At 43.0% G+C, this 12,089-nt stretch overlaps 1 protein-coding gene across 7 annotated transcripts in view; it reads left to right on the top strand.

Moving 5' to 3' along the window:
• Positions 1-12,089, top strand: part of LOC121292611 (girdin-like) — a 334,505-nt gene that overhangs the window by 254,270 nt on the left and 68,146 nt on the right. For all 7 annotated transcript variants that reach the window (XM_041214804.1, XM_041214830.1, XM_041214822.1 and 4 more), the window contains exons 24-26: positions 8,000-8,092; positions 8,404-8,612; positions 9,159-9,242. In XM_041214804.1, coding sequence (XP_041070738.1) covers positions 8,000-8,092; positions 8,404-8,612; positions 9,159-9,242 — 386 coding nt within the window. The remainder of the gene's footprint in view (positions 1-7,999; positions 8,093-8,403; positions 8,613-9,158; positions 9,243-12,089) is intronic.

Consider the following 12,089-nt stretch of genomic DNA (forward strand, 5'->3'; position numbering starts at 1 on the left):
AGATTAGCACTTAGAAGGATCGGAGCTAAACTTATTTGTGAAAAAGAGAGTTTGAAGGGCTTTGTGACTGAATCTAATCACTAAAATCTAGGTGGACCTCTGAGCCAATTTGTAAGATCTATCTTAGTTATATCTGCCACTTAATGTGTAATTCATAGTTTACGTTCAACCGCAACTTGACTATTAGTTCACGTTTAACTCATGTTAATTCTGGATGTTAGAGTATAGGATAAATGATATTTAGTGTTTGCTTTTTTGACTCTTGTATAGTAAAAATGTTTCTGTTTTAAACCATGGAATCTTTTGGCTTTATTCTTTTAGCAAATAACTGGGATTTCAGATTTTGTCTACTTAAAATAAAAAAGTTACTGGTCTCTACTGAGATCATAACACAAAGGAAACGATCACAACGTATCCAATTTTTGCTCATGGCTAAAATTCTCCATTCCAGGCAACATTCTCATAAATACTGCACCCTCTCAATTGTGACCACATCCTTCCTATAATGCAGCTGTAAAAACTATACACAGTTTTCTAACTGTGGCCTAACTAGTGTTTTATACGGTTCTAACATAACCTTCACGCTTTTATATTCTATGCCTCAGTCAATAAAGAAAAGTATCCTGCATGCTTCCTTAAGCACCATATCTATGTGTCCTACCTTCAGGGATCTCCAAGGTCCCTCTGTTCCTCCACAATTCTCAGCATTCTTCCATATATTGCTCTTGTTGCCCTGCCCCACATTTCTCCGGATTCAATTCCATCTGCTGCTTTTCCGTCCAATGAGATCTTTCTGTAGTCTACAGCCTTCTTCCTGACCATCAGCTACACAAGAAATTATTTTATCATTTGCAAACTTATCAAATCATGGCACCTACACTTAAATCTAAAACATTTATATATACCATGAAAAGCAGGTGTCTAGTACTGAGCACTATGGGACCCCACTGGAACCAACCTTACTGTCACAAAAACACCTGTCAACCAGCCCTCTACCACTAAGCCAATTTTGGATTAAACTTGCTATTTATCCTTGGACCTTTGAGTTTGCATTTTCTGGCCGATCTGCCATATAGGACCTTGTCAAAAGCCATGTTAAAATCCATGTAGACTATGTCAAATATGCTACCCTCAACGATGCCTTTCTAAAAGACTATGTACACTGTTTCTCAGAAATGCTTTCAGTAATTCTCCCACCACTAAGGTTAAGCTGACTGGCTTTTGATTATGTGGTCTATCCCTTCCTCCCTTTTGAAACAATGGAACAATGTTAGCAGTCTCCATTCCTCTGGTACCATGCCTGTAGCCAGAGAGAATTGGGAAATGATGGTCAGGGGGTCACTATTTCCTCCATTGTTTCACTTAGCAGCTTGACGTGTATTTTATCTGGCCTGGCCGTTTAACCACTGTCAAAGATGCCAAACCCCTTAATATTTGCTCTCTCTCTCTCTCTGTTTACACCATCCAATATTTCACACTCCTCTTTAGACATAATGTCTGCATCATCTTCCTCTTTTGTGAATACAGACACAAAAGTATTCCTAAAGAACCATGCCCCTACATGCACGTTACCTTTTTGGTTTCTAATCGATCTGTACTCTATCCTTAGTTATCCTCTTGATATAAATAAAAATCTTCAAGGTTTCCTAGATTTTACTTGCCAGTTTTTTATGCCCTCTCTTTATTTTCCTGATTTCATTTTTTAATTTCTCCCCTATACTTTCTATACAGCTCCAGATTTTCTGCAATATTGAGCTGTTAGTATCTGATATAAATTTCCTTTTGTTTGCTTTATCCTACTCTGTATCACCCACCATCCATGTCCTAGAGATCACCATTGACCAGAAAATTGACTGAACCCCCTGCCTGAATAACTGTGACTACAAGATCATGTCAGAGACTGGGATTTTGCAGCAAGTAACTCAGCTGATTCCCCAAAGCCCGTCTAACGAACTCAAATCAGGGCCTGAATTTTACGCTTTGTGGAGCATAATATCGGGCGTGGTGACGTTGGGTGGCATTCCCGATGTCATCATGCTCATTTTGGGTAATAGCATGCGCGGGCGGGTCAAAAGGTCAGGAACCTGCCTGCATTATTTAAATGTCCATTTAAATGCCTATTGAGGCAATAAACAGGTGTGCAGAGTGCAATAATAGGGGCAGAAGACAATAAAACGCCTTCAAGGTCTGAAACTCATTTTTTTTAGGCTTGTTAGCATGGTTTTTAAACTGCAGCTAAGAGCAGGGTCTCAGCTTTGCAGTTCAAAAACTGATTGCAGGGAGTGCTCATTTAAGTGGGTCCTGCAGAGTTTGGGATTATATATCTTTAGAAGGACTGCCTTCTCATTGGGGAGGGTCTTCAGAAACCTCCATTCTCTCCATCAACCAAGGTTGAGTGTTGTAATCTCTCCTACACAGATAGGGATTGTGGTGTCAATAGGACACACAACCTCCAGTGAGGAGAGGAAGTATAGGAGGAGAAGAAGGGTTAGAGAATGCAAAGATCAGAGGGAGACCCTGGAAGCAGTGGCTTCTCAGGATGGGAACACACAGTATCACAAGGTCCTGATGGTAAGACGGAGCCTGGAGAGGCTCCTCACAGGCATCGAAGATATTACACAGCACTGAGGGTGTACAGACAGTGCTACAGCTACCTCGAGATGACAGAAACTCAGTGCGAAAGAAGACTGAGGCTCTCTCATGCAACTGTCACATCCTTTTGCAAGTTGCTTTCTGGCGAGATTGCGTCACTACCTTGGGGGCCACCCAATGCCTGTCGTCCTAACGGTGACAGTGGCGCTCATCTTTTTCGTTACAGGGTCCTATCAAGCAGTATCCAGGGACCTGACAGGGATAACATAGACAGTAGCACATCACTGCATCAAGGTTTTTATTGAAGCAATGTTCTGGAGGGCCAGGAGTTACATTGCTTTCACCAGCGATGTGCCAGATGGAGAGGACCTGAGGATTTGCAGCTTTTTCTGGTTTCCCTGAGGTGGAGGGAGCCATGTAGCCATCAAGGCTCCCACTGGGCAGCCCTGTACATTCGTCAATAGAAAGGGCTTCCAAACAGTCAATGTTCAGCTTGTGTGTGATCACAAACATGTGTCATGCAGGTATGCGCCAGATTTCCAGGCAGCAGCCATGAAGCTTGCATCCTTAGGAATTTGCAACACTGGCTTTTTTGACCGGGCCTGGTGCATTGGAGGGTTGGCTTTTGGAAGATGAGGGTTATCCACTAACAAGATGGCTAATGATGTCTGTGAGGGTCCCAAGAACTGAAGGAGAGAGACGGTTTATTGACAGTTATGCCAGCACCAGAGCCATTGTGGAGCAGACCATCAGCCTTCTGAAATGCGTTTTGTTTGCCTTGTCAGGTCACAAGGTGATTTGCGGTACTCCCCCTCAGGTCTCCCTGACGGTTGTGGTCAGCTGTGTCCTCCACAACATAGTTATTCAATGAGGAGACACTTTGGAGAATGATGAGAGGCCCAGAAAGGGAACAGTCACCTGAGGACGAAGGCAAGGGTGAGGCAGGGGAACATGGCGATGCCACGGTGTGTGCCCAGCTGCGAGCAGGCAGATGGCTGTGAGACTAGGGAAGCCTTAACACAGCAGCGGCTTCTGTAGAGCCCTGCAAAACGCCAACATCACAACTGAGAAGAAAGATACCCCCCCCATCTCCCAATTACAATAAGCAACTCCCGAAGCCCTCACAAGCCACAGTTCTCCAATAACCCACAGGACCATATATGTTCTTTGGCCCTACCTCAAATTTGGGACACATGGATGAAGGAATGTGATTTTGCAGTTTAATGAGAACGATTAACAAACAAAACACATTGTTAGCGATAGTTCTCACCTGTGTGCCCCTCATTGAGTAATGTGAATAACAACAAAAATGTTTACATGTGCTCTGGCACAGTAGTCCCCCATCACTTGCAGCTGCAGTGGAGAGAGATGTCTGATCTGCCACCTCCCTTGCCCTGGACGGGCTTCCTCTGCAGGGCTTAGATCCCGAGGTGCTGGCCAGTTCAGGAGACTGTTGCACAGATGCACTTGAATCTTCAGTTGTCATGACACTGGTCGAGGGCTGTGTCAATGGCTACTGGATGGAGGAGGTGCTGCCCCCTCGAGTTTTTTTAAAAATTCATTCACGGGATGTGGGTGTCACTGGCTAGGCCAGCACTTGTTGCCCATCCCTAATTGCCTTTGAGAACTGAGTGGCTTGCTAGGCCATATCAGAGGGCATTTAAGAGTCAACCACATTGCTGTGGATCTGGAGTCACATGTAGGACAGACCAGGTAAGGACAGCAGATTTCCTTTCCTAAAGGACATTAGTGAACCAGCTGGGCAATTTTTTTTACGACAATCGATCATCGTTAGACTTTTAATTCCAAATTTTTTTAATTGAATTCAAATTTCACCATCTGCCATGGTGGGATTCGAGCCTGGGTCCCCAGAGCATTACCCTGGGTATCTAAATTACTAGTCCAGTGACAATAACACTACGCCACCGCCAGAAGAGGAAAAAACAGATGGAATTTGCAGCTGCTCATTCCCCACCACCGGGACTATTTGGTCCTTCCTGCCAACCGGTGAGGTTCCACAAGCTTGGTGGGTGACCAAGCTCCCTGTTTCCCTGGGCCTGAGCTCAGAGCCAGGGCAATGGTGCGCAGTTCAGAGCGCATCACGACAATCACATTTGCAATGCACTCATTTTGCCTGTCTGGGACAGTCACCAACCTGTCCATGGTGTGGAGGCTTGGTGCTCTGCAGAGTGGGTGTTCGCGGCACTCATGACCTGAATGGATAATTCCACAGCCTGGGTTCTAGTGAGATGGCTTAAGTATCATACTGGGTGATAGGGGACCCAGGCCAGAGCACGCAACCCCTCTGGTATCTCAGCTAATTCTTCATGGTGCACATCCAGCACCTACTGCCTTACATTTGAATCCAGTGGCTCATCATCAAGCTCAGAATCGGACTCTGGCTAACCCCAGGCACTCCTCCGACTGCTCGAGGCCTGCTCCACCACTCTCTCTGGCAGCCATGCTTACGACTCTGAAGGACCCTCACCAGTGCATATTTTACCCCTGGCCGATGTGCTGATCCCTGCTGAAGTGCCAGTATCTGCAATGGTACTGGGTGCTGAGAGAGAACGTGACAATGCACCCTCCGAGGGTTGCTCCTCGGAGGAGAGTGGAGGTTGTTGAATATTTTCCGAAGGAGGCAGCACTGACGAGGCTTCTCCCATAACGGACAGAATTAATTCAGGGGGTCATCCGTTGTCACATAATTAAAAGTGTCATGTCGAAATCTTAACCCAGGTACACTTCTACCTGGCCAGACAGGCATTAGTTACTCCGTGGAAGCTAAGAATCTGTGAACGAAGACTTGATTTCTCTGATAACGCTTGTCAAGGGTCCTGAGCTTGCAATCCAAACATCACAAACTGCATTTCACCATTATACCTTCAGACCATGGTGACCATTTCATCCTATCACCCAGTATGATACTTAAGCCATCTCACTAGAACCTTGCCACTGCCTAAACTCCTTGACCCCTGCATGACAACGAGGGACAGCACTTGTTTATTAAATGCAGTGAGATCTCGTGTCTTGCAACTCTGCCACCTTTGCAGAAGTGCTCGCTGGCATTCTTGGCTCACCTCTCCTGACAAGATTAGACAGAGTTGGCATTAAAAACTCATACTCACATGTCATGTCTCAGCAGCATTATCACATCAGTGCATTGTTGCCTAAAGCCTGTGCTCAACTGTCAGAATATCATTGTGCCAACCAACCACCATCCAAAATAAAAACTCCACTAAATGCAGAGAATGCTGGTAGAAGTCAACAGGTGTAGCATCATCTGTGGAGAGAGAGGCTGAGTTAAACTTTCGAGTACGCATGACTTTTCTTCAGCACTCTGAGAAAGTCACCAACACTGAAAATGGGTCCCTCTGTTTCCCTCTCCACACAGCAAGCCAGACTTGCTGACTTCTACCAGCATTCTCTGCTCTTTTAGATTTTCAGCTTGCGAAGTTATAGAGCTGCCTGATTCACAACTGGTTAAATAATCCATGGCATGGTTGAGGAAAGCTGTGCGCCTGTGCAAACATGCAACTGTCACCCTTGCCGACCTCACAAGGCCACTGGCTCTTTTCTGGCACTGACCTAAGCTCCTCCTGACTATGTCCACACTCAAAATGCCCCCTGCCACCACCTCCCACACAGCACATGTATGCCTATGGCCCCTCCTCTTGCCACCTCAGAATGAGATGCTCATTTCTAGCCTCCACTGCATGAAGGTGTGCACCGAGTGCCATCTCCATGAACCTGGGGACAAAGCTGCTCCTTTTGGAGATAACCTCCCCTTGCTCCAATGGGCAGACATCTATGAATGGAAAGATAACATGAATGCACTAATCCTAAAGGCCTGCAGCTGGTAGACTTAGGTGGTGTAGTGGTAATGGACAAATAATCCAGAGACCATGGCAGCTGGTGGAAGTTGAATTCTGTTAATAAATCTAGGATATGAAACTAGCCTCAGTGATAGTGACCATGAAGGTATCTTTGATTGTCGCAAAAACCCATCACTAATGTCCTTCAGAGAAGGAAATCTGCCATCCTCACCTGGTCTGCCCTACATGTGACTCCAGACCCACAGCAATGTGGTTGACTCTTAACTGCCCCTGGCAATGACCTAGCAAGGCCAGTTCAAGGGCAATAAATGCTGGCTTTGCCAGCGGTGCCCACATTGCATGAACGAATTTAAAAAAAACTTGCTGAATTATTCAATTATGGCTCATTGTAGCACTGCAGATGGCTGGCAGACATAAGCAATCATTAACATGAACTTATCTTCATACACTGCAAAGGACAATAATCCTCTCTGGTCAACAGCTCCTTTCCCTCCAAGATTCTTTCAGGGCTCACCTGACACTGAATGTTGACCAGGGGTCATTTAAAGGTCTGGCCTGACTTGTTTCCGGATCACGTCAGCAAGATTCAGTGCTTAACTCCTGCCTTCCGGAATGCATTGGGTGGGATGACTGTCACCCGCCCTTGGCAGTTAGATTTTGCTGCACGTGCTTGCATGGCGAACCTGGAAGTCGGAACCCGCCAATTTAAGGGTGCAGGACCCACCGTTGGTGCATGATCGTAAAATCCAGCCCCAGGGGTATAATGGAATATACTCCAGTTGCTTGGAAGAGTGCAATTCTAACAACACTCTTGACACCATCCAGAATAAAGTAGTCTGCTTCATTGGCCCCCCCATCTACCACCTTAAACAGTCACTCCCTTCACCACCAGTGCAACATGGCAGCAGTGTGTACGAACTACAAAGTGCACTGTAGCAACTTGCCAACGCTCCTATTATAGTACCTTACAAACATGCGACTTCTACCACCTAGAAAAATAAAGGCAGCAGACACATGGAAACATCATGACCTGCTAGTTCCCTTCAAAGACATATACCCTTGCCAGTAACACCTACATCCCATGAACAAATGGGGGAAAAAAAGTTCTTTGATATCTTGGGGGGTTCTAGATTTGGGAGTTCCACCAGTGTCCCTGTTACTTTCGTTTTTAGTGTTTGCAGTCGGCTTGTTGCACCTTTAAGATTGTTGTGTGGCTACACCTGCACATCTTAAAGGGAGTGTTGCTTGTGCCTGTTTGTTCCCTGCATGGCATATTCTCAATTGCTGCATGATTGCACACCCACACAGCTTAGAGGGAACATTGAATTCACTGTTCTTCTTTATGGGAACATTTTTTGTGAACCTTTAATTCCATTTCTTCCTTGAACGCCTCCCCTTGTTCTGACATTTTCAGACATTGACAAATATTTAAGTTTCACGTTAGTAAACCAAGTATATTTGATATAAGTAAAATCTTTTGAATACACCTGAAGAACTTTCATTGAACCTTTGTGTACAAATAAAAATTCAAACCATGAATGATCATTTTGTCTTGTTCTCTTAACCCAAAGTGATAAACTCAATGAACTTCGACGACAGAAGGAGAAACTAGAAGAGAAGATTATGGATCAGTATAAATTCTACGAACCTTCACCCCCCCGAAGGTATGAACAGAATTTATTTGCAGTAAGTGAAATGCTCCATTGTAGTAGTTGCATTTGATTCTCACTTCATTAATGTACATTTTAACCATGCATATAAAAATTACTAAATTGCATTTTGTACTTGATAATATTTTGATCATTGCTCTTCTAATCAGGTATATAATTTATTTGAAAAATATTAGCAAAAAGGTTACACTATGAAAGGTTACAATATGAAGAGACAGTTCCACAAATAATTTGGTTTATTATTTGTCTCCTTGCACATCAGTTTAAGGCAACTGTTGATGCAGAGATTTGTTCCTTTATTCCAGACGAGGGAATTGGATTGCAATTAAGATGAAAAAGTTAATAAAACACAAAAAGGAGGGAAACCGAGAACGCATTAAATCTCTGACAAGCACCCCAACCAGGTCAGAATCAAGTGATGGATTCCTTCAACTGCCTCATCAAGATAGTCAAGATAGCTCTTCTGTGGGTTCTAACTCTCTTGAAGATGGCCAGACAGCTAAGAAGAGTAGCAGTGAGTACATTAAACTCCTTTTTGCTTTGAAGCAACATCAAATATAAATATACCTTGATGAAAACAAAAAATGGTTTGAGCCGTAAAAAGAATATTGAATCAAAATTGAATTGTATATTTAGTGTTGAATTTTAAAAAATGAAAAACTGAAAATAAAAACTGATTATAGACTCATTGTTCTTCAAACGCTTGTAATGAAACATTTGTAATTTTTAGTACTTTTGATAAACTCTCAATGTTAAACTTTTATTAAAACATTGTCTTTAGATCTTGGTCATTTAATTTTGAAAATATTTAGTATTAATCAATAAGGACTCATGACAAACCTATTTTGTTCTGTACTGCACACATTATAGAAGCAATTCCATTCAATAGAAACATTGTAACATTTGTATAGAAGTCATAAGCATAGATTAATCAGCTGAAACTTAGGAAGCATGTTTGTTTCTGTCTCTAGTTTCAGCATTTAACTTCCATCTGTTTTCCCTCCCTTTTCTTTGTTTTCATTTCCCAATTTCCTTTATATCACATGCTCTGAAATAAAAGTGGCTGCACTGAAAAGGCTGCCCTTTATGAGGAACAGACCGAAGGATAAAGACAAAATGAAGGCCCTCTACCGTCGCTCCATGTGTAAGACTCTCAACTTCAGCTTCTCAAATGGCTGCTCTAGCTTTCATCGCTTAACCTTTACTAATTAGTCCCTACACTTCCCTTTGTATGTCCCATTGTTTATACTTTTGTTCTAACACCATATTTAAACCTGACTCCATCTTATATGTCATTATCATGAAATATACCTTTGTACGTAGGATATTTATAAACATTACTAATATTTATAAATAGATCTTCATTATAATATTATTACAAAACTAAATATATAAGGAGCATATAAAAACAGGAGTTTATTTCCATAAGTGAATAAAGGAAAACCAATGTAACCAATTCAAAAGAACCAACAATCTAGTATTGTTTGCAAGCTAGATTTCAAGATTCAGGAAAGGGCAGTTTTCATTCCAAACAATAAATTTGGGAGACATTATGCAGAATCTACACTATAGTAATTGCTGTAATTTTCTTACATGAAATGATTGTAGTTAAGTAATATTTTGCTCTTTTTGTTTATCAGAACCCCCTTAAGAACTATGTAAAATCATTTGTACATAAAATAATTTAAGGAATGACCTATTAACAATTTTATCCTAAGATCCTGACAGATTCTGTAAAACTGTACAGTACAGTTCTGTAAAATTCCATATAATAGTATCAACTTAGAACAATTTGTAAATTTTATTTGGGATACTAGCAGATCTCCTGCAGCTGAATTAGCAGGTACATTGTTTTCTGTTATGTAAAGTACAATGACCTCGATTTTGTGGTCAGCGATGACAAATGGCATTAGCCGTTCATTACACTTGCACATGCCAGAGACTTTCTGTGGGCTCTTGCACTGCGGTTTGTCAATGATAGATCCAAAATAATACAGGGATCTTGTACCTGTGTAAACAGGGCAGGCAACAGTGTTTCCCCTTAATCACTCAGATTGAAGAACTGTTACTGAGATACACAGGACACAAAATCCATCTACCCCGATTTATGGACGTGTGGATCATAGTTTGTGGCGTGCCCTCACACATTCAGATCAAGATGGGTAAAACAAAATTCATCTACCCACCTCCTCTCAATGCTTTTAGCACTGGTTGTGCCCCTCCAGCACTGATTCTCTCCTCAGTGATGCTAAGTAGAAGGCCCTGGCAGTGTTACTGCAGACTACATGGTACAGGCTGTCTGCTCTTTCTAAAGGCAGGCTGCCCCTTAAAGGGAAGCTGCTTATGAAGATTGTTGCTATGGAATTTCTTGCAATTTGAACAACATGGTACACTGAGAGATCCAGACTGATACATAAAGAACTGGAGGCATTAATGATGCAGGTCGTCAGGAGGAGAGATGCCATGGCTCCGCATGGGGCCAGGAGATCCTCAAAGACCACCCTCTTTGAGAGGTGGGAGCAGGTGGCTAGGAAGGTCAATCCCTGGAGTTTTGGACCATGGGCCTGGAAGCAGTGCCACAAGAGGTCTAACTTCTGTAAGTGGTCAATATCAGTGAAAGCATCTATCCCATGCCATCTCCATCTCACCACACCACCAACCTCTCATGCTGCTGCATGCACCAGACCTCTTTCCCCCCCTCCCCCAATCACTCACCCAGCAGCACTCCCTGGTGCTCAGGATTCATGCGCAACATCTAGATATCCCACCTCAACCTTACATCTACCAGTCTGCAAGTCTCACACCGAACTCTTTCTGCATTCACGTACCTCCACCTACTCAGCTATGGCAGGCACAGCAACAAACGTAGTGTTTCACAACCACTGGCATTCTGCCCTCTCTCCTGCAGGACACAATAGATTGAAGCAGAGCTGGCAAGGGACAAGGACATATGCATCTCCTGGAAATCATTGTTATGACCAGCTGTAATAGGACTTGCAGCATCTGACATCACTGAAGACATTGTGGATGATGGCACATTCCTGCCTTATGCCCCTTCTCAGCTCCTAGTAAACCCTTATCTTGCCAATTGGCATGATAAACATGTTGATAGAATCATAGAATGTTTCTAATACAAAAGGTGGCCATTTGGCCCATTGAGTTCATGCTGGCTCTGTGCAAGAGCATTTCAGCTAGTCCCACTTCCTCACCTTTTCCCCATAATCCTGCAATTGTTTTCATCTTCAGCTGCTTAACCAATTACTTTTTGAAAGCCACAATTGAATCTGCCTCTGCCATACTCTGTCAGTGCATTCCAGGTCCTAACCACTTGCTGTGTAGAAATGTATTTCCTCATGTCACCTTTGATTCTTTTGCCAATCACCTTAAATCTGTGTCATAAGAACATATAAGAAATAGGAGTAGGTCATCGGCCTCTTAAGCCTGCCCCGCCATTCAGTAAGATCATGACTGATCTGCCCCAGGCCTCAGCTCCTCTTTCATGCCAGCTCCTCAAGCCCTCAACTCCCTGATATTTCAAAAATCTATCTACCTCCTCCTTAAATACTTTGTGATCTAGCCTCCACAACTCTCAGGTAGAGAATTCCAGACATTCGCTACACGGAGAAGAAATTTCTTCGCATCTTAGTTTTACATGTGTCCTCTGGTTCTTGATCCCTTTGCTAAAGAGAATAGTTTTTCTTTATCAACTCGTGATTTTGACACCTCTATCAAATGTCCTTTCAACCTTCCCTTTAAGGAGAACAGCCCCAGGTTCTCCAATCTATCCTTGTAACTGAAGTCCCTCATTCCTGGAATCATCCTTGTAAATTTTTTCTGTACCCGGTATAAAAACCTTCACATCCTTCCTAAAGTGCAGGCCCAGAATTGGACATGATATTCCAGTTGAAGCCAAACCAGTGTTATAAAGTGTTATAAAGGTTTGTCATAAATCCCTTTCTTTTGTACTCTATGCCTCTATTTACAAAACCCA

The sequence above is a fragment of the Carcharodon carcharias genome, chromosome 2, assembly GCF_017639515.1.
Source record: "Carcharodon carcharias isolate sCarCar2 chromosome 2, sCarCar2.pri, whole genome shotgun sequence".
NCBI classification, from domain to species: domain Eukaryota; kingdom Metazoa; phylum Chordata; class Chondrichthyes; order Lamniformes; family Lamnidae; genus Carcharodon; species Carcharodon carcharias.